A 23864-nucleotide genomic window follows, 5' to 3' on the forward strand; every position below is an offset into this window, starting at 1 on the left:
TTCTGAAATCAAAATGTTGAATGTGGCGATGACAGTTACTGACAAGAACAAGTCTCCTTGAATTTGTCAACCCCTATCTAGCATTTCATCTGTGGAGGTCTTTCAGGCTGTTGTTGCGAGAACAAGTTAAATGTTTAAGTGCTGAAATACCCAGTGTTCCCTATTCCTTTAAGTTTGAGACTGCTTTGAAACTGGAAAGGTGCTTGTATCAGAGATAAACCTCATCAAGGAAACTTTTTAACAGATGTGATATACATGCACTCGTCTCATAGCTGCTACGTGTAGGACAGAGGCAAACGCTTATTATTAAAAAATGTGCTTTCTTGCAGTCAGGAGAGTTTGAGATCACCTTTGGGCCTTTGGAAAAGGGCAGGCACCCATGAACCTGAAAATGAAACCAGAAAAACCTCACCTTCACACGTATGATTAATGAAAGTATACAAATGTGTTGTAAATAAAATCTGCTCCAAACCATTTCACATGCACAGAATAGCCAAGTTAAGAACTATTAGATTATAGAAGCTAGATGGGAATCATCCAGTCCCTCTCCTAGAAGCCAATGCAAGATTGTTTCATACAGCACATTTTCTAAAGCTTTATTTCAGTCTTGTTTTAAGCATCATGAAATTGCACTTCCATTGCTTTTGGGAGGAGACTGTTCCATAGCCTAATACATTGCTCTGATAAGGCTGAATATTAGGGGGAGGGGGGAAATCTTTTACTTTCATCCCATCACTCCTACACATACACTGCTGTGCCACACTAAAAATGCCTCCCCATTGTTATTTCCATCCTTTAATTGTAGGGCTATGTCCTTCCCCTTAGTCAAGTTATACATATTTAGTTCTTTCTTTTTTTGAAGACATGCTCTCTGGTAATGCGGTGCCTACAAGAATATACAATGATGCCAGGATTCAGACATGGTTGCGTCAGGGCCTGGTGGAGGATGATTAGTTTCCTGTCCTGTGACAGGGTCTTTCCCTGTAAACAGCCCAAAACTGCATTGGTCTTTTTTTTGTAATCATGTTTAATTGCAAAAATACGTCTATTTTGTTCTTCACTGTCACCATTTTCAGTTGCGTGAAAGTGTGATTCAGTTAAGAAAAGGGTGTGTCATCTCAACTGTCAAAACATCAGACACGTGGGCACCTCTAACCCAGTTGTCCAGTTCTGTTCCTCTTTGGCTTGAGGTAGAGGCAGGAGCCCAGGTACTTTCTTATAGTTTGGAGAGGGCACATAGGTTGTCTTCTTGCTAGGAATAATGCCCCACACAGAACTTTCTCCCTCAAGTGTATACCTATCAATATTACTTCCTAACAATTTAGAAATACAGTTCCAATGCTTTTTATCCCAATTCTCCAGCAAGTTTGGCTATAGATAATTTAGCACTTAACCATCCATATATCCTCACTGCCTGGGCACTGTGCCTTGTCCTCAACTTGCAGATTGGGAAGATGGACAGGGGTTATATAACTTGCCCAAGGCTATACAACTCATTGGGTGAACTAGGATTAGAACAAAGGAACTGCAGGTCCATGTCTAATCTTCCACTTTTAAATATTAACAATATTTCAGCTTGCTGTTATTTCACCACTGTGACTCAATGTACCATAAGCTATTGCAACTTTTGGCAGCTTTGAGACCACAAAAAAATTGATTTCTTCAGGCTGTGAGGGCGGACCTTAGAATTCCCAAATGGTTCTGCATTGCTTCTGCTGGAGGAAGTCAGCAACAAAAACTGGTGGCAATGAACTAACTTTTCTTTCTAGAGCACTGCTGTGACTATATAACGCACTATTGTACTCACCAGAGCTTTCCTGGAAACACTCGCATGTGACCTAGTAAGTGAATGCTCTAGTATGATGATCAGTTAGGGGAGCCTAGCCCAGACTGCCCATCAGTCCTTGAAACATCCATAATCTGATTTCTAGGAGAGGAGTTCAGTAATGAAGGTGAAGATTTCATTGGAGCACCAGTGTCAAGACCTGAAATATGGGGATAGAACAGTTCTAATGTTGCCCTGCTAAGACCACAGCAATGGAGCTTTCACCTTTTACAGGATGCAGTCTGTTTGACGGTCCCTAAGACATTCTTGTTCTGCCCTGCCTCAGATAGGGATTCAACTGGCTCTGCAAAGCACAGGAGAGGTGCCTGTCTTCTGACTTTATCTTCACAGGTAGGTGCTTTTAGTTTCTTCATTGTCTTGCTTGAATTTGGTAATAGCTATTAAATGAGTGTGTGGGATTAGTGGACTACTGAGCCTACCAAGTGCATTATCTCTTTGGACAGACTTCTCCTGCACCTAATGTTATCTTTTTGCACAGACAACTGTCAAATCTCTTTTGACACTTTTAAATTTAATAGATCACCCTAGGTGTTATAATTAGTGTCCTACCAAATTCATGGCCATGAAAAACACATCACGGACTGTGAAATCTGGCCTTCCCCTGTGAAATCTCGTCTTTTGTGTGCTTTTACCCTATACTATACAGATATCACAGGGAGACCAGTGTTTCTCAAATTGGGGGTCCTGACCCAAAAGGGAGTTGCAGGGGGGTTACAAGGTTATTTTAGGGAGGTCGCAGTATTGCAACCTTTACTTCTGCACTGACTTCGGAGCTGGGCAGCCAGAGAGCGGTGGCTGTTGGCTGGGTGCCCAGCTCTAAAGGCAGTGCCCCGCCAGCAGCAGCGCAGAAGTAAGGGTAGCAATATCACAATCCCCTCTACAATAACCTTGTGATCCCCCCCCCCCCCCAAGTACTTTTTGGGTCAGAGCCCTACAATTATAACACCATGACATTTCAGATTTAAATAGCTGAAATAATGAAATTGACCAAAATGGACTTTGAATTTGGTAGGCTCCTATTTATAATATACATAGGACAGTAGTCCACTAGAGGGCACATGTGCTCCACATTTGATACTTTTGGACAGTTGCTGAAATGGCCTTTGAATAGGTCCTGAGTATTTTATTTGAGATCGCACAGGTCACTGTAAAAGTGTTTGTGTAAAGTATTTGGATCACCTTGTTTGAAGCACAACAAGAAGTGAATCATGGGTAGCAAAACCATCTACAGAAAGGCTGTTCTCTTGGTTGCAGTTTTTCCATGAACATTATTTTGAAGTTTTATTTTAGCCTGTACATTTGAACCAATATTGATGTTACCGTGTGCTGTACAAGAAGGGCTGTGCAAATGAAGCTTTCTGTTGTAAACATAAAGTCTAACTTGCTGAATAATTTGTTTCAGACAGATATGGTAAGGGTTAGCATCGATAAAAGTAGGAAAAAGGCAGATCGATGCTTTTGCTACCAAAAATATATAAAATGTTCCAAGGCAAATTCCCTGATTTAGAGCAACTATTAGGCAATATTTCACATGAACCTCAAGTTAGATTATTTTAATCTCTAATTTACTGGGTTTTTGCAGCATAACAACATTAATTGAATAGATGAATTCAAGTGTCATAATAGTGCAAAAAAGATAATGAAAAGCTAAACTCAAAGAGTAAAAGGTCTGGGTGACAGCATATTATACCCAAGTAGAACTATTATTAGCATGCTTTTGTATACATTAGCTATCTCAGAGGGTGGAATTCTGACTAATGGAAGTAGAAAATACATGCAATCCTCTTTTAGGGCCAGGCATTGTCAGGCCTTAAATTGCTCGCCTCCCAATGTGCTTAGTGGTGTCTAGAATCCCAGCAATGCTCCCCTCAGTGGCAGACTGTAGAAGGCCACACCTCCCGTCAACTAGAAGTAGTAGCAGCAGCATATACTTTCATAGGCCAAGGAGCCTCTCTGCTATCAGATGTTCTAGACTCCTACAGTTTTAAGAAAGGGATTGGATGTCCAGAAAGAGGTGGTGAGGTTGAGTGACAGGTCAGGCAAAGAGAGATTGAAGCTAGGTAGGACTGAATGAAGTAGGAAAGGGCAAGGTGTGGGGCCCTGGGCAATTACCCTGCTTGCTACCCCCTAAAGCGGGCCCTGGATTTTATATGCAGAAAAAAAGTGGTTGTGGCACACGTAGACTATGGAGGTTTTATAGCATAGTTGGGGGGGGGGCCTCAGAAAAAGGTTGAGAACTCCTGATTTAAACCATCTCTTTGGGGTGATAAATTCAGCATTTATCAGCAACCAATGCCTCTGATCCAGCCTACAAGGTCCCTCATGTTGGGCCTACATGCCCCATTGGAAACACTGACCATGGCAAGAGCTTCATGCTTTTAGCTGACAAGGAGGGGAGTGTAAGTATTGCGGGCACTCCCCTATACAGGTGATCCTAGCCCATCTGAAATGCTGCTCTCAGTGGCAAGGAGGTTATTTGCTTCAGTAAATAGCCTGGACGGTGAGCACCTGTTTCCCAGTTGTCCTTAGTGAAGGGGTGAATTGAATCAGTGTGGAGGCTCCCCATCCTTCAAGGCAGTTGTGCTGACAGAGCAAGTACAGGGTCAAGCTGGAGGTTTGGGGCTCGAGAAGTAGAGGGAGAGACTTCACTTTTCTGCTAATTAATGATTTCTGGTGGACCCTTCCCAGTAACAGTACACCTAGTAAATACATCAGCAAAAGTGCCACTACTGATGCAGTGGGGAAAGGACCAGTGTGACATGGAGCATAGCGGGCTCATGGACACGCTGTGGAGCAGGGATGATATCTGTTACAGGTTTGTACAGTACCTAGTGCAGGGGAGCCCATGCGTGCTATCCCACTACAAATCATTAAGAGTGTGTCTCTGCACGGTGAGGCACCTGGCAGAGGAGGCAATGCGGGACATCCCTGCTGCTGCCAGGGGCTGTCTCAGCCCTCAGAGCTCCTGGCACCATCAGCCTGGAGCAAGGGGGGGCCCCTCCAGGGGGAATCCTGTGTGGGTTTGAGCACTGGCCAAGGTGTGTTTCAGAGTCCCAGGGCGCTTACAGGACCTGTGGTCTGTTGGAGGGTGGGAATCCCTGGCAGCTGCATTCCAGCAGCAGGGCAGGACTGGGTGCCCAGCTGGTTCTGTGTCCCTGAGGAAGGGGGTACCGGGACCAGGGCAGCGACAGGAGCCGGTGTGGCCTTGCATGGTCAGAGACTGGCAACCGGCATGGAGGGAAGGCTAAGGGGGCTGGGGTGAGCTGGGCTTGGGAGCCCACGGGCATGCTGTGCAGTGGCGGGGGCGGGCACGGGGAGCCCAGAGGCGTGTTGTGCAGTGCGAGACCAGGGGCGTGCTGTGCAGTGGGGGGTGCTGGGGGCGGGGCACTGGGAGCCCAGGGGCGTGCTGTGCAGTGGGGGGGGCGCACTGGGAGCCCAGGGGTGTGCTGGGGGCGGGGCACTGGGAGCCCAGGGGTGTGCTGTGCAGTGGGGGGGCACACTGGGAGCCCAGGGGCGTGCTGTGCAGTGGGGGGGCGCACTGGGAGCCCAGGGGCGTGCTGTGCAGGGGGGGGGGCGCACTGGGAGCCCAGGGGCGTGCTGTGCAGTGGGGGGGCGCACTGGGAGCCCAGGGGCGTGCTGTGCAGTGGGGGGGCGCACTGGGAGCCCAGGGGCGTGCTGTGCAGTGGGGGGGCGCACTGGGAGCCCAGGGGTGTACTGTGCGGTGGGGAGTGCTGGGGGCGGGGCACTGGGAGCCCAGGGGCGTGCTGTGCAGGGGGGGGTGCTGGGGGCGGGGCACTGGGAGCCCAGGGGCGTGCTGGGGGCGGGGCACTGGGAGCCCAGGGGCGTGCTGTGCAGGGGGGGGTGCTGGGGGCGGGGCACTGGGAGCCCAGGGGCGTGCTGGGGGCGGGGCACTGGGAGCCCAGGGGCGTGCTGTGCAGTGGGGGGTGCTGGGGGCGGGGCACTGGGAGCCCAGGGGCGTGCTGGGGGCGGGGCACTGGGAGCCCAGGGGCGTGCTGTGCAGGGGGGGGTGCTGGGGGCGGGGCACTGGGAGCCCAGGGGCGTGCTGTGCAGTGGGGGGTGCTGGGGGCGGGGCACTGGGAGCCCAGGGGCGTGCTGTGCAGAGGGGGGTGCTGGGGGCGGGGCACTGGGAGCCCAGGGGCGTGCTGTGCAGTGGGGGGTGCTGGGGGCGGGGCACTGGGAGCCCAGGGGCGTGCTGTGCAGGGGGGGGCGCACTGGGAGCCCATGGGTGTGCTGTGCAGGGGGGAGTGCTGGGGGCGGGGCACTGGGAGCCCAGGGGCGTGCTGTGCAGTGGGGGGTGCTGGGGGCGGGGCACTGGGAGCCCAGGGGCGTGCTGTGCAGGGGGGGGTGCTGGGGGCGGGGCACTGGGAGCCCAGGGGCGTGCTGTGCAGGGGGGGGTGCTGGGGGCGGGGCACTGGGAGCCCAGGGGCGTGCTGTGCAGAGGGGGGCACAGCAGCAGTGGGGGTGGCGACAGGCCAGGCACAGACTCAGGGCCCTCCAGGAGTTGGGGGGAGGGGCTCTCCTGGCCCCCAGCCCGGGCAGGGGGGGCTGGGGGAGAACCAAGCTGTGTGGGGGAGGCCGAGCCGTGCAGGTCGGTAGCCCTCCCCCCACGGCCGGACATCTCCCCCCGGTCTCTCCCAGCCCCAGGCCGGCGGGGAGTAGGCGCTCTGCCGGGGACGGCTGGGAGGGGAGCCCCGCAGGGAACAGCCCCAGGAGGCCGTTGCTCATCCGGTGGCGGTGGCTACGGTTGCCATGGCGAGACTCCTCCTTCGCTGACGCGCGCGGTGACGCGCGGGGGGGCGGGGCGGCGCGGCTGCAGGGCGCCGCACGGCCCCAGACGGACCGAGCTGCCGCTGCCGCCGCCGCCGCCCCCCGAGCCCAGCATGGTAATGGCCGAGCCCCGGCAGCCCCCCCCGCTGCTGCCCCGCGGGCCCGGGCCCGTCCGCGTCGGGTTCTACGACATCGAGGGCACGCTGGGGAAGGGCAACTTCGCCGTGGTGAAGCTGGGGCGGCACCGGATCACGCGCAGCGAGGTGAGGCGGCCGGGGGGGGGACCGGGCCTCCCTCGCCCCCCGGGGACCGGCTCGTGAGGAGGCGGGGCCGGGCCAGACCCTTCCCCTCCCCCGCCACTGCTACCGGCCCGAGGGCCTGGTACCGCCCCCCAGCCCCGCGGCGGCTGGTTCCGACCCCCGGGAGCGCTGCCCCCCCCCCCGGGGGTGCGCCGGTGGGGGGGGCTCCCGGTGCGCCCCCCCCCCCCCCCCCCGACTGCCGTTCGCCCAGGCACCGCCGGCCCGCAGCCGCCTTTGTCCCTGCAGCGGGGCCAGGGATGGAGCCGGCCTCCGGCCCCTGCCGCTCCGCCCGCGGGGTCCGGCTGAGCGCGGCGGGGGGCTCCGCCAAGCAGCCGAGCGCGGTGGGGAAGGAGCTGGGACCTCCCGCCAGCGGTGCGAGCTTCCCCGCGGGGGTGTCCCGGGGCCAAGCCGGAGGGGAGCCCCGCGGGGCGGGGGATAAGGCTCGGCCATGCACTTGCCAGCAAGGCGAGGTGTAGGTGAGGACATATTTTTTTTTTACGGGGCCAACTTGTGCTGGTGAAAGTGTGGCGGAGCCGCAGAGCTCGCCTCCGGGTTCGGGGGCTGTAGCCGCGCCGAGAACAATGCCGACCCTGGCCGTGGGGCTGCTGTTAGGATAGTCCCTTCATGAGAAACGGCCAGGAGACACGGAGAACTTGGTCATTAGCAAACGCAGAACAGGTTTGCAGTGCTTAGTTTGTAATGAGCGAGGGGCTGGGGCTCCAACAATCAGGTGCCCTGGCTCAAGCCATTTTTTTGAACTTTCATACCTGATGTGGCAAGCCCTGAGTTGCCGGGGCTATGAACTGCCAGCCCTAGAGGTGCTGGGACTCTGCCCTAGCAAGCCCTGGCACAAATTAAGCACTGCAGGGTTGAACCCTAAAGGCTAAATTGTTCTGTGTTCTGCTGTCAGGTTTGCTATCTATTCAATATCTCCAGGTGTGGAGCCAGCTTTTGGTACTTCAGTTTGAAGAAGAATGATTCCCTCCTATCCCATTCCCCTGAATCAGCTTGTCTGGGTACTAAATTAAAAACAGTCATCTTTTCAGAAATGCAAGTTACTCAATTTATCAATTAAATACCATTCTCAGAAAACCATAATTATATTCTGCATCATCCATAATTAAACTACTATAGTCTACTTGGGTAAAAATGTAGTTAGGCATATTTTTAAAATATTAAATATCTGATGGAAGCAGCACCTTTGGACATCATCACTTAATAACTTTTTAAAACAAGTACTTTCAGTTATTATAACGAGCAACAGAGAGTCCAGTGGCATCTTTAAGACTAACAGATATATTGGAGCATAAGCTTTCGTGGGTGAATGCCCACTTCGTCGGATGCATGCTCCAATACCCACGAAAACTTATGCTCCAATACAACTGTTGCTTTTTACGGACTCTCTGTTGCTTTTTACGGATCCAGACTAACACGGCTACCCCTCTGATACTATAGCGGTATTTAAGTTTCTTGCCAATTTTTATAATATGATCATATTTCCTATTTAAAAAAAAACACCTTTTTCTGTGGTGCGATGTGAATGATCCATACAGGCAAGGAAACTGATTGAACAAAATGCACAAAGTAAAGAAATTGAAAACTGTAATCTTTCACTTACAATGATCTTAAGTGGTACAGGTATCAATCGGCAGAAGGCAAAATTATAATTGTTAATTTCAACTACAATTTTACATTTATCATTGTTGCAGGGCACATAGTAGTGGTCACTCTTCAAAGTTGTGTGTACAATGTTGTTGACCTCTTGAGGTCTCTTCCAGCCCTACATTTCTGTGATTCTATGAAAATCCAAAGTATTAAAGGAAATTTGATCAAGTTATGGGCTCACTTCTCAAATTGCATATTAAGGAACTTAGTCAAATAATTTTTAAACCCTTTCCTTGCTACTACTAAATACCCAAGTTTGGAAATTAGAATTTTAGGTAGTGTTCAAGTATAGTGTTAATGTTTCACTCACCAGGCAGTAGGTAAAGCTGTTTGCTTACTGGTCTTCAGGCACCATGTCTCAATGGCATTGCAGTGGCAATCTTAACTTTTTCATTGTAATTAAAAAATTAGATCTGTTGAGTTTTGTGAAAATTTAAACTAATCTACACATTGCGTTTAAACAGCTTGGCAATACTGTGTTTGGTACAAGTTGTCAGCTTAAAAAATGGCTGAAATTAATAGAAGTACATTCTAAAAACTTTACTAAATGTCAATATAAATAAGTTTAAATTTGATTGAATAGGTTTTCTACTTGGTTAGGGTCTTGTATGCTGTGCTTGGTCTGGAAGTTGTTTTTACTACTGCCAAGATGGAAGTAATTCCAGGAATGTGAATGGCAGGGTGAACTTATTATGACTGATAGTTGTTTCACATGGTATATTTTAAAATTAAGCTAAAATGAAACCTATATCATATTTTTCCCATAATTTTTGTAGCAGGTTTTCCCTTTCCAAAGTTTTGTGGTTAAACCTTGTTGTGCACTCTTTTATTTATTTGTTTGTTTTGCATGATGACTTATTGCCACAACAAGAAATTTATAAACATAGGTAGAACTTCATTGTTGGGTCAGTCAGTAGGCGCAGCTAACTGGGTTGCAAGGGAGAGGGACCCTATTAACTTTCACTAATGGTAAAGAGAACTTGCATTCTGACCAAGTACCATTCCTGTAATGATTCAAAGTCAGACCGGTGTGAGAGTTCCACCAACTCTGCTTAATTATGTAGTAGAATTGCATTGAAATGATGCAGACCTTAAAGTTACTTGTCATGAAATTAATATAATATATTTAAAGGTGAAATCCGACTGAAACAGAATGTGTATATAAGAAGAATGTGTACATAGCCCAGAAGGTTGAGTATGGCAGACTAGTTCTAAATTGAGCGTGAACTCATATAACTGTAACCTTAATGTTGCATTTGAGCACTCAAGTGAAGAAATGTGAAAGTTAATAGAAATGTAGGAATTGCGATGTATTCTCAACCATGGTTGACGTAGTCCTATAACCTGCCTTTAAGATCAGTCAGTACTAGATGCTTCAGAGGAGACAGCTGCATTTTTGATAGGTTCTTGCACACAGTACATGTTTGTTGTATCACAGAAATACCCTGTGATCAGAGAATTAGGTTTATGTTCATGACTATGGATACAGGAGAAGAAGTTATGGTCTGGAGGACAGGAAAAATAGGAGACGGCAACAAAAATAATTAGAAGCATTGGAAGAATCATAAGGGAAGCTCAGAAAGATTAGGACTGCTTAGTTTTAGGAGGTAAGTAGTGACATGAGGTATAAACATGAATGGTAAAGAACATCAGGCTGAATCTGCTGCTTACTATCTCCTAATATAAGAGGGACACCCTCTGGAATTATAAAAGTAATACACTTACAGATAAAGGAAATACTCAAATACATAACCAACCTGTGGGACTCTTTCCTACAAGATATAGGGCATTAAACTTAAAACTCAAATGGTTAGTCATCTGCATATTGATGTAAGATGTCGCTCCATGAACTATCATAAACACTTTTTATTAACCAGTCCTCATGGTTCAGGACATATGTCAGCCACCAACTGCTTGAACTTGGAAAACCTTCTCCTATAGGCATGTTATTGCCTAATTGTCCATTACATATGGTTGTATTTTTCTCCAAAATGGCTTCTCTAGGAGGCAGAATATTGAACTAGATGAACGGTTGGCTGATCAAATGTGTGTATGCATGATACATAATCATAAGTGCACTAGTTTAAAACACAACAGCCCTCCCCCTTGTTGTGACCCACAAATTGGTTTAGTGCACACGGATTTAAGGGAAGCTAATATTGATGTAGCTATGTTGGGGCAAACCCATGATGTAGAAGCACTCCATTGTTTCCGTGGGGCTTGCACCAGCACTGTGTATTCCAGACCAGAGTAAGCCCTGTTTTACACTATTACAGTGAGGGTACATCTACACTACAGGGGGGAGTCGATTTAAGATACGCAAATTCAGCTACGTGAATAGCGTAGCTGAATTCGACGTATCGCAGCCGACTTACCCCGCGGTGAGGACGGCGGCAAAATCGACTTCTGCGGCTTTCTATCGACGGCGCTTACTCCCACCTCCGCTGGTGGAGTAAGAGCGTCGATTCGGGGATCGATTGTCGCATCCCGACGGGACGCGATAAATCGATCCCCGAGAGGTCGATTTCTACCCGACGATTCAGGCGGGTAGTGTAGACCTAGCCTGAGTCTGCATAGGGAGCTTGCATCAGGGTAACTGCACTCATGCAAATTTCTCTAACCTAGACAGGGCCTAAGGTTTTAGCTTGACCTGTGCAACCTAAATGGCAGCTGCAAAAGAGAAAATCTGGATTTGTGTCTTTTTTGCTGTGTGTCTTATAGGTCTGAAAGATATTCAGCATTTCCCTTACGTTAGAAGTTTAGGTCTTCTTTTTCTGGAGGACTATATAAGGGTAGCATCAAAACTAAATAGAAATTAAATTCATCTTGAAAAATTGAAAGTAAGGATTATTAGTCAGACTAACTTTTTTTCATTTGATATCTGTTTAAATTTAGATGCCTGGCAGTTTCAGTTCCCTGCCCTTTCAGTTGAAGGCAGAGAAGGCTCCCACTCCAATTCTCTAGTCCTCTAGCAAAAACAAGGAAGGAAAGACTAACTATTCCTGATATTTTGAAGCAAGATTTCAAATAGGTTTTAGGCTTTTATGCATCTTAAAAGCAATGGGGGGGAGGGGAGGGTAAGGGAGGTGTAGACCTTTTTTTTTTTTTTTTTTTTTTTTTTTTTACACCTTTTCAGGTCACTTTTAAGCTGATTTAAAGCATTTATTACTCTTAATCATGAAAGTTGTGTGTGGTAGTGGGGAGAGGTGTGCAAATACACAGTGATTTGCAACCTAACTGTAGGAGTATGCTAGAATCATGTGGCTTGCATAATTGTCCTTAATTTGGTGTGTCCTGTGGGTGGTGGCATGTGTTGCCATAGATAGAGGTTGACCATGCTAGAGAAATGAGAATTCAGTCATGTACCAGGTAAACCTTTATGCAGTATACTGGAAAGATTAGTGCTATGTTATGACATTTCTGGAAAATATTAGTGATTGCTAGTGAGCTGTATATTCAGTTTCACTGAGAGAGATTTCATAGTTCAACAGTTTTAGTGCAAAAATGTAAAATTAAAATCTTTGCTGCAGTCAGAAGCAGCATCTCCAATTTGAACTAAATAGGATTTGACCCATGTTTTGTTTTAATCAAGACACTGTTAAGATTGCTAGTGAAAAAGAGCTCAGTGCTAAGTGCAACCTCACATTTGTATAGTTGCATAGTATTTCTTAGTGATTTTTCTCTAAACCTTCAGATCCAACAAAGGGCAAAAAAATTCAGGATTAAAAAAGGCTGAGGTATCTAATCTACCTTTAAACATTTGAAACAGAGAAGCCAAATGTCTGTAATACTCTGTTTCAGATTAAGAAAATATTTACACATATATTACAATGTCAATCCTAATATAAAACCTCAACCTGTATTAGAGAATAGACAACAAAATATTTCTGTAATTAGCGCCACCTCTTACTGCATCTTTGTTTCAGAAAAACTGCTAGTGCTTAACTATAGCAAGAGAGTACACACTACATTTTATTCAGTTCATTATCATGAGTATTTTTATAAAGTCTCTGGATGAACTAGAAATAAGAAGCCTTTAATATTTATTGGTCTACATTATTTGATATAAACGCTTTTTGTGTTGCCGATACACAGCTACTCGTGGTCAGCAAGAGTACCACATGTGGGATTATTTCAGAAATTAAAAAAAATGAACTAGCATGTAGCTAAATAAAAAACATTTACACTCGTATAATTACCTTTTAGATCAAAGAGGCAGTGTGGCAACTGTCATGTTGAGTGATCTGTATGCTGAAAATCTTGATTTTTAAACATTTGACTGAAGCAAGATGGTGTTTATGGATTTTTAACAGCTTGGCAGGGTTCATCTGTTGACCTACCCTCACAGGAGGTGATAGAACACTATATAAAGCTGCTGAAGTTTGCTTAACTCATTTTGTGGGGGCAGCTTTTTAACTCCATCTAGAATGAAAAAGGAGATACTAAGGGATTCTTTGGAAAGAGAACAGGAGTGAAGAGAGAGCATTAGAGCAGAGGAGGTCCTGAAGGGAACCCCTAGGGACAACCAGTGGTAAGAAGAAAACTAAAAGTGAAGTTCATCTTTTTTTGTTAGTAATAATAACTAAACCACAGAAGGAGGGGGGTTTGGATGCTAATTCGGGGTCTGTTTGTTCTGTGGACTGTCCATTCAGCTTTATACCAGAGTTCACCTAATACAGCTGAATAACTTGCCCATTAGTCGAATTGTAAAGAACATAATTGCATTTTTAAACAGTTAGGGCTTTTGTAAATGTAGATCTAACCAAGGAAAGTTGTAAGGCTACCAAGTATTACATTTTAAGTGACCAAAACTGAATTTTTTTAGAACTTGTTTGGATCATGTCACTTGTGATTAAATATGGAGATATGAAAACAAGTTCACTTACGTGAGTTCAAGGCTTGATGACATTAAAAGAACATTCTTGCTCTTAATGTGATAAGGCTTTTATAAACACATTTTCAGACTTCACAGGAAGTGTTGGCTTGTCAGGTTCTTTGACACACTACTGTACCTGAATACGCTACATGAAAACTAAATGTGACACAGGTATTTGCAAGTTCCATAGCTGTAAGTGCAGGGTTCTTAGAGCAAAAATGTTAAGTGATAGTGATAGAATTTTTGCAATAAACAGCTATTTGATAGTGTGGGAAATGTAGAACTCTAGTACAATAGACTTTCTTTAATGAGATTGTGTGGCATACTGATCTCTAATGCAAATGCATTTTTCTTTAGAATCTGAGAGACTGATTTTTAGTATGAGAAGACTAATGTTATTTGGAAGCCATTAGAACAGATTTTCTTGGGATTTGCACTGAAATGTTTGACTTGAGGACTGAATTTCTTGGATCTGTATGGCTTCCTGACCTTCAGATGAAGGAATTATTTTCAGTCTTTTCACCATCTTCTAAATGTAGACAGGTTGTGTTGTTCGGAAATTTTTAAACATCTGTAGCATGTCCCTCAATGGGGAACATTTGGAAAAGGAGGAAGTGGCAGAAAGCCACAAAGAAAGCACATTAATTTAACATTAAACTATAATAAATGTTACAGCAGGACTCAATTCTACAACTCACTTTTTACATGCTGAGTTTTCTGAAGATTCTCCCTTGGGGATGAAACGCTGCATGGTTGGTCCCAGATCAGAGATTATTTTTGTTTTTTAGTTGGTTCACATACCAGAAGGGAATTTGCTAAGTAAATGTGAAAAATGTCTTTTCAATTTTAAATAATTTTTTAAATAACTTCAGTCAACAATATGGTAAAACTATAATTATACATTTACTCTTGAAATAACAGAAGCATCTGGCATAGATTAACTGTCAGTGAGATTACAGGTAAACGAAGACCCTTTTTACCCTCTCACAACTCATCTGTTCTTTCTTTCGCTAGGTCTGACTGAGGAGTTAGGTCTTTTATGGTTTGCAAGACAACTGAGCTGAATTGTATCTTTTAAAAACTTTGTTTTGGGCTTGCGCTTTTGCTAACATTGGGAGCTATAACTGCCTAACATACATGGAGAAAGTTGTCAACATAGGAAATGTTTATAGACAGACTTGAAAGCAGAAACATTCTTCATTGAAATATTTGTTTCTTCAGTGTTTTTTAATCTCTGTAGAGATTCTGTATTCAAATACAGGAGCAAATTGTGGAAATGCCAAACTCTGTTGGAAAAACCAGCAGAGCTTGTGTACTTTAAATTCACTTTTTCAATTCAAGGAATTTACACGCTTCACTGCAGGAACTTGTAATTGCAAGCCATATAAATACTAGATTTTTTTTTCCTGGGGGAGGGGAGGAATGGAAATCCAAAATACAAAAGTGTATATTAAAGAGAGTGAAGCATTTTGGATGAACTGAAAAAGATGAAGGAAGAGCCTAGGAAGGCAGAGTTTTGCTGCTTCCTTACTTCAGGTTGTCCAGAACGCTGCCACGGATACTAAGGGCAGGTCTTCACTACCTGTCGGATCAGCGGGTAGTGATCGATCTATCGGGGGTCGATTTATTGCGTCTAGTGTAGACATGATAAAATCGATCCCAGATTGCACTCCCCGTCGACTCTGGAACTCCAGCTCGCAAGAGGCAGAAGCGGAGTCGATGGGGGAGCAGCAGCGGTCGACTCGCCACCATCCTCGTGGCCAGGTAAGTTGACCTAAGATACGCCGACTTTAGCAACACTATTCACGTAGCTGAAGTTGCGTATCTTAGGCGCGCGCGCACACACACACACACACACACACACACCCGCCGCTAGTGTAGACCTGGGCTTAGTGTGCTCCATCATTCTGCCTTTGCTCCACTACAGCACCCTTTACTGGCTTTCCCTCACCTTTTTATATCAGACATGAGCGCTCTCCTCTTTGAATCCCTACACAACTTCGCTCCTGTCAGCCTCTGTACGTTAGTCTTGTCACACAGAAGATACAGGCAAGCAAGAAGAGAAAGTTATTTTAGTTGTGATTAAAGGGAGCCTTATAAAGGGATAGAGGGAGAGAACAAGGTAAAAGTGTGCAGTGGTTCAAGTGTAAGGCAAAAGTAAATGGGCTAGAATAATGAAAGGAAAGAACAGAGAGGAAATGGAAAGTGCTCAGGAATTCCTCTATGGATAACGCTTCTGCAATCTGTGCATCTACTAAGGAACAGAGTTAGAGCAAGGGGTTAGTGTGGATAAATGAAGTAAGAGGCAAGACTGATGCTGTGTAAGATACCATGTTCAGGGGAGGTTTGGAGAGATTAGGCTATTAATGTAAGTAATGGGAAAATTAAAAATTGATCATACAAACGTGAGAGAAGGTGGTTGGTTTCTTGATTTAGGCTTGTCTGGTGAGTGAGTACACTTGGATTGTACTTCTCTAATAAACTGGAATATAAATCCTCCTGGTTTACCTAAAATAGGCGATCCGTTACTCTGACAGGATCTGGATAAAGTGAAGTATCAGTTTGGGGTAGGGATCACCCTAGAAATGTTGGGTAACTTTATGTGAGAAGTAGTGGTTTCCATTCTTTTTATTGAGGGAGGAAGCTGAGTGGTGCTTGAAACAGGGCTCCACCCAGAGCACACCTGCCCTGTTAAATTAAGAAAATATAATAGGCCAGTTTCAGTGTTTGCTTGATATTGCTTTTTCGGTGAGCTACTATAAAGTAAATGAGAGAAAGTGGGGAAATTTGACATGTAAGGAATAACTTTTTAAAGCAAATATTTCCTAAGGTGCATGTAAGAATTTTTGTTTCTATTTTTAGTGTCTGGTTTTGGTTATTATAATTTTCTAGGAAACTTGTTTTATAGGTTGAAGAAATTATGCCTGCATAAACTTGTTCACAAATCAGTTTTATTGGCAGTAAACAAATTGGGGAGGGGGAGTCTTAATTTTTTTTAACAGACTGAATTCTTGTTTACATCCTTGTTTATTCCTACACCATGTATGTTCACACCAAAAAAAGGAATTTGCTCTGTTTAATATTCTCAGTATTTTCTCTTGCATTCTTTATAGCGCCTAACATTTTGTTTCCTTTTTTGGTGAAATTGGGAATCCCTTAAGTATAGTTCTATGTAACTCAATTCTCCAGTATTGACTGGGAATGAGGTCAGTAGGACCTTTATTTAGCTTCTAAATAACATGGACTCTGTTTCCTCTGTGTAACTGACATGAGTTTCCCTGCAGAGATTTTACACTTTCTCAACAGGTTAATTACAGAAATCCGTATATCTAGAACATTAATCACATTGAAATAAAAATCCTTAACAATCCAAATTGCATTAGCTAAGTATGTTTTGATTGCATGTGGTGAGTCAAGAACTTGAGTTCAAAACTTTATTTAAAATTTGTGGGTGAAATCATGGCTGCCTGGAACAACTTACGTGCATGCAATTAAGCATGTGCATAAGTATCTGCAGGATTGGGCTCTGGGGTAGAAAAGCAAGCTGTAATTGAAGGTTTTATTAGTGTATTTTGCAAATGAAAAAAAATACTGACTAGTTTTAGTTTGAGAATTTATCATTGCATTGTCCCAGATAGTGACATGGGGCTGCTGCAAGAAGTCTCAGCAAGCTGTTTCATCCCTCAATATTGCTTCATGTTCCCAGGCGTCAGACTGCAGTTTCTCCATTTATTACTTCAGTCCACTTGCTCACATGCACAAATTAAGAGGCACTTGAGGTCTCTTCTCCTCTGTCTAAGCCCCTGCTGGTATTGCCTGCACCTGTTGACAATGCTAAAAGGATTTCGGTCAGCAGCTGAGTTTCTGGATCAGCAGCATATCATCTTATGTGCCTTATTTTTAATAAGTGAATTATCAAATTCTAAGATATAGCAAGTCTATTTTTGAAATTAAAAAAATGATCCAGAGTCCTAGGAATTTGGTGCCCTGTTAACAAGCAGGGGTAGACAAGACTGGAAAATTGATTTAAAGAAAAAAACATTTTTGTTCCTTGGGCTACAGGTGGCAATAAAAATAATTGACAAATCTCAGCTGGATGCAGTGAACCTGGAAAAGATCTATCGAGAAGTGCAGATAATGAAAATGCTCGACCACCCGCACATAATAAAACTCTACCAGGTACAGTTACAATCCTCTTGCTTCTCCCCTCCCCCCCACATGTTCTTGTGTAAAATGTTTATGGATGTCTAGTCCTCTACATCAGTGACATTTTATGGGCTGCTGGTTCATAGTATACATTCGGCTTTTATGTGGTTGAGTTGTTTTGGGTGTGTTTTTAGTCTTTGTGCGTGCACAGCAGCATATTGGCCTAATTCATTCTGTGGTTAGCATTCATGTCTGCCTCATACAGAGTAACTCCAGAGGTGTCTGAGATCTAATTTTTAAAAAAACGGGGTGATTTAGTGCTGGTGAGAGATGCTAGAGATACCTGGAGACTGAACCTCCTATTTATTCACGTAGCAGGTACAGTATGAGCAGCAGCTGTGCAAGTTTCCTTCACATTACTTTGCCTATGTGCCTAAACTGAGAGTGAGAGTGGCCTTTGGTTTTTCTTGTTTTTTTTTCTGTTGAGCAACCCACTGCCATAACGTTTGGCACCCTTGATAATGTTGGTAATCTTGTAAAGACTTGTCCACTGGGATCTGGACTGAACCCACCAGTCTCCTTTCAGGGAAGTTACCAACCTGCCAATAACACTGCTCTACAGCCAAAATGCTTCTGAAATAAATGTAGTCAAACTTTACTAATTCTGGGTCACTGAGAACGAAAGTGATGCTTAAAATTGTTGATTGGCTCTAGTTTTCAAGATATGCTATTGGGTCAGTATATACGACCCTTGACTTGGGAATGGCGGAGAATAAGTGAGTTTTAAAGGGAAGGGATCTCAATTTAAACCAGAAATGACTAAAATACATCTTTGACTGGATCTATGAATAAATCTATGACTGGGTTTGGACAGTTCTTGCTTTTTAGGCAAAACAATGAATGATGCAATCTGAAGCTGGTATTGCGTCATACATGATATGAATTGCATCATGTTATTCCTAGAAGTCATGGAGGATGCAATCATAACGAAGCTTCCATCACTCTGCTGAACAAATTCCCATATATCAGCTCTAGAAATCATACAGTGTCGTGCTCTCTTATTTGTCAGTGTTTGATTTTGCAAAGGGACACATTTCTGTTTAGCTAAAGTGAGCAGAGATGCCTCGTACTTGTGTGAACAGTGCAGATAACTTCTGCTATGTTTGTGGTGAAGTGACTTTTGCATCACAAAAGCGCAGTATAACCACTATGGTTAAGAGAGCCTATCACCTTTATTTTGGCTGCAAAATTGGAGATCAGGACAAGAGGTGGGCCCCACACATATGCTGCAACACTTGTGCAACAAATCTTCGCCAGTGGTTGAACAGGAAAAGGAAATCTATGCCTTTTGCAGTGCCAGTGATTTGGAGAGAGCCAACAGATCATACCAGCAATTGTTACTTCTGCATGGTGCCTTCAGTTGGGAAAGGTGTGTCAAAGAAGAAAAAGTGGACTGTGCATTATCCAAACATTCCATCAGCTATACGCCCAGTACCCCACGGAGAAGGACTGCCGGTTCCTGATGCACCAGAATGATTCTCACTTGAGTCAGACGAGGAAGAGGATGAAACTTCTGGTCCTGAACCATCAATGTCACAGGATCCACGTTTTCTCCCATCCTCCTCCTCCTGAACCACACCTCATAACACAAGGTGAACTGAATGACCTTGTCAGGGATTTGGAACTACCCAAGAGTAAGGCAGAGCTGTTGGGCTCCAGACTACAGCAGTGGAATCTCCTGGTAGGTGTTGTTAGGGTTTCCATGTTCCGTGATCGTTAAAAGGATCTTGTCATATTCTTCTTCATGGAAGGTGATCTTGTAGCCTGCAACAACATCGATGGTGTGATGGCAGCCCTCAACATTGTTCACGATCCAGATGAGTGGAGACTGTTCATTGATTCATCGAAGACTAGTCTTAAGCTGTTTTACTGCATAATGGCAATGTTTTGCCATCAATTCCAGTTGGTCATGCAGTCCATATGAAGGAAACCTATGACAACATGAAACAACTTTTGAGGTGCATAAACTATGACCAACATCAGTGGCAGCTTTGTGGCGATTTGAAGGTTGTTGCTCTCTTGCTTGGTCTGCAGACTGGATACACAAAGTACTGCTGTTTTCTCTGCAAATGGGGTAGTCATGCAAGAGATTCCCACTACATCAAGAAAGATTGGCCACTCCGACAGTCATTGGAGCCTGGGAGGAAAAGTGTTCAGCTTCCACCACTTGTTGAATCAAGGAAGATTTTGTTACCATCCTTACACATCAAGCTGGGTCTGATGAAGAACTTTGTCAAGGCCATTGACAAAACACAAGCAGCTTTCAAATACCTCCGTGGAAAATTTCCAAGGTTAAGTGAAGCTAAGATAAAGGAAGGTGTCTTTGTTGGTCCTCAGATTCGTGAACTTCTTCGAGATGATGCATTTGACCATGCACTGCGTGGCAAGGAAAAGATGGCATGGAAAGCCTTCCAGTTAGTGGCAATAAATTTTCTCGGAAACAACAAGGCAGACAACTACAGGTTGTTGGTGGAAAACCTCCTCAAGGCATACAAAAGCCTTGGTTGCAACATGTCACTAAAGATACATTTTTTGCACTCTCATCTAGATTTTTTTCCACCGAACTGCGGAACAGTGAGCGACGAGCACAGAGAGCGATTTCACCAGGACGTTGCAACAATGGAGAAACGCTATCAGGGCAAATGGAGCCCATCCATGCTTGGAGACTATTGCTGGACAGTGACAAGAGATGCTCCATTTAATGAATACATGAGACAAGCCAAGAAGCACTGAGTAGACACTGAATAGGACTAAACTATGTACATAATAGTTTTTTGCCTTTTGTTTCATAATAAATTTTATTTACATAACCCTTTTGCTGACTTTTAAAGTGTTATATAACAGGACAGGTGAAATATTATCATGTAAAGCAACCATAAACACATGAAAAGACCTAGGTTTACAATTTATGATTAAAACTCTACTATCTACACAATATACATAGACATAAATTGTAAAAACTTAAATATCTTAGAAACAGTAGCCAATCAGTTGTTTTAATTGTCATATTTGAATTCAGCACATCAAAATACATAATAAATAGCACATTTTATCTCTGAAGCAGACGACGTCTCAAAAACTGTAGACCAGTGTAAGTGGTAACTTTCAATTAAAACCAACCACGTGCAAGTGGAAGATTCTTAAACCCAATCCTTTGAACTGCCCAGTTCCCCTAAAAATCCAGGTCCCAGTTCATTGTTGTATGGTCATTTACATCGGGGCAAAATGCTGCCTTTCCTGTCTGTGTGGGTGTAAGCAAGTACACAAGGTGCAGGGCAAATCATGATTTGGATCTTTATTTTTCCGAAGTCATGAATAAATCTGTATACACACAGTAGACCATGATGCTGCAGATCCACTTATAGAGGTTGTCTGTAAACCTATTTGTGTAATTCTGAACAGAATCTTTGTATCTGCTGACTAGTTTCAGTTGATGTATGGGGTTTGCAGTACAGCTGGGTAGGTTCAGAGTTAAAGGTGAAACTGCCCTTTCCTTGTCTTATTGTGTCTTGATAATTTAACAGACTTTGGCACAAAGAGATGAGGTAGAGGGAGTTCAGTTTCAGACGTTTCTTGGTTTGTTCTTCATTGCACACACTTCTTTCTTGAAGTCTGAAGTGTAGAGATGTTGTTGAGTCTTTTCTGATGTCTGGATGGTGTTGTGTATCAGGCCTGCTGTAGACTGAGACTGGCATCAGAACCCAATATATTGTGTAAAGAATTTCAAGGCATTCAACAGTTAGTCCTTCTGATTTTATGAGGCATGCCACACACACTTCCCACTGATGCTGAATCAAAATCTGTCTGAAATGATTAGGGACTTATAATGCCAGCTTGTCTTATTGGCATCCAGATGTTCTCTGCCCTGAGCAGGAGCAGTACTGGAACTGTTGACAAGGGAGGTGAACTCAAAAGTGGAGGCCAAGGCAGAAGTAGAGTAGTAGAGAAATTCTACACAACCCATCCTCTCCACAGCAACCCAAAAGCTAGAGGAAGCTCTGGGATGGGAAGGGGGAACCTTTTCAGATACCTACCAGCTAGAGGCTGAATTTGAAATCTGGATCTCCCAAATAGGGTCTAAGGATAATACATTATGGTAGGAATGAATGGGAGGGGGAACATCTTTCTTACAGGTCGTCGTTTAGTATATTTGGTCCTTTGGCTCTCAAGAATATAATATTTCTACACCTACATGTTATATTCTTGGGAGCCTCAGTTCCTCTTACTGCCTTTTGCAGCGAGACAAAACAAGTGATGCCCACTCCCTTCCTTTTAGCAGAATTTTCTCTCGTAAATTAGTTAATTCCCTTCAATTTCCTCCTTTTAAATTTTTTCTATATGAACACCCACACCACCCTGCCCCCCCCCCCCACAAATTAAATTTTAAGTTTTTTCTTCTGTAAGTTTACCCAGTATCCAGACCTAAACTGGCAGATTCAAAACCCTCAGGCTTCAAACTGTGGCAGTCCTGTGACACTTATTCCACTCATAGATGACCACAGCTGCTGTGTTTGTCGTCTCGGGGAGAACCATATGTTAGACTGCTGCTCTGTATGACATTCCTTTTCTGTCTCAGCAACTAAGTCCAGAGACTCTCAGAGTCAAACAATCAATGAGAGGGACTTCAGCGCCCGAAGAGCGAGGTTTGACATCCAAGATTGATCTGGTCCCTAAGTTCCAGTCAGCCAGTGCCCCTGCAAGTTGTCATGCAACATCCAAGTTCACTACTGGCAAAAATCCACAGCCCATCTGGCAAGGATCAGGAACCAGTGAAGACTATCTTGGTGTCAACTTCCCACCCTGGCACTGAGAACCAGTACTGCAGTCTCACCAAGGCAAGCGAGATCTGAACACTTGGATAGACACTGCTGCCTGTACTGATCCCCCTCGTCCCACAAGGAGAGACTCAAACCCTCTCTCTGCTCTCAGCAGCAGAGTGCTAAGCTTGTTCATTCGGTAGGGGCAAGTGATGCTCAACACTTGGCACTGATCCACATCTCCAAACTCACAATACCAAAGTCGGCGCAAAGATCAGCACTGTCTCTGGGAGAAATTTCTGGCTCTTTTCCCCACCTTGTCAACCTTTTCAGCCTCATTTTTAAAATGAGGCCTCCAGAACTGGATGTAATATTCCAGTATCCGTCTCATCAGTGCCGTATACCTATGTAAAATCACCTCACTACTCTTCTGTTTATACATCCAAGGCTCACATTAGCCCTTTTTTGCCATATTGTCATACTGGGAGTTCATGTTGGGTTATTTGTTCACTACAATGCCTACATCTTTTTAGGAGAGAGTCTCTTCTCTCCTGGATGCACTCCTCAACTCTGCAGGTATGATGTTCCTTCATCCTAGATCTAAGATCATGTATCTCTGTTCAAGTTAGGGAGGATGATGACCTGTTTGCCTCTACACCTGAGCCCCAAATCTCAAGTTCTTTAGATACCAAAGACAGTTCAGACAGAGGATACCCACCTACCTTTGACAACAATCTTCTGTGTACACACCCAGCAAGAAGCCAGGATTATCTCAGAAGAGACCATCACTTTCTTCAGTAATTGGTCAGTCTAAATCAGCTACACCAAATTTGACAGAGCAGTGTTATAGTCACTTTATTTAGTGGCTGCCAGGACTTCTCAATCCCACCTTGTAGATGAAACAGTGCTTATCAGTTACCTAGAGTGGGATCATATGGACACAGATTTGAAGACGATAGGACGGTAACCTTATAGGACCTGTAGTTCCCTGACCCGTCAGACCCCTTTGGTACTGACCGCACCAAGACCACCCACCTCTGACGCAGCGGGATCATCCGGTACCGTGCAAACCAAAGACCCTAAGGTGGGTTCAGACAAAGGCACAAAAGGGAAACCTACAATCCCTGCCTTGGTACTGCCAGAGCCACTCAAACATGCAGTAGTAGCACTGAGCAGCTTGGTCGTGCTACAATCTATGGCATCACCTCCTGCCTCCATGGCGCACAACCCTCGGCACTGACAATCGCGGTAAAGGCATCAGTACCACTGACAACACCCTGCTCAGAACAGATATACTCTCCATACTGCAGCAGTTTCTCCAGCATAGAGACCTTTTAGTCTCGTCAACACCGGAATCGCCACTCCTCGGTACCGACATTATTTCTGCATGGTTGGTACCATGCCAACTTGCTACACAAACCAGATCA

At 44.7% G+C, this 23864-nt stretch overlaps 1 protein-coding gene across 1 annotated transcript in view; it reads left to right on the forward strand.

Annotated features, from left to right (window-relative positions):
* Positions 1-6678: 6678 nt before the first annotated feature.
* SIK2 (salt inducible kinase 2) overlaps positions 6679-23864 on the forward strand; it is a 104356-nt gene continuing 87170 nt past the window's right edge. Inside the window, exons 1-2 of the mRNA XM_054004873.1 lie at positions 6679-6897; positions 17537-17653. Of these exons, the coding sequence (XP_053860848.1) occupies positions 6748-6897; positions 17537-17653 (267 nt within the window). The 5' untranslated portion in view covers positions 6679-6747. The remainder of the gene's footprint in view (positions 6898-17536; positions 17654-23864) is intronic.

The sequence above is a fragment of the Malaclemys terrapin genome, chromosome 15, assembly GCF_027887155.1.
Source record: "Malaclemys terrapin pileata isolate rMalTer1 chromosome 15, rMalTer1.hap1, whole genome shotgun sequence".
Classification (NCBI taxonomy): domain Eukaryota; kingdom Metazoa; phylum Chordata; order Testudines; family Emydidae; genus Malaclemys; species Malaclemys terrapin.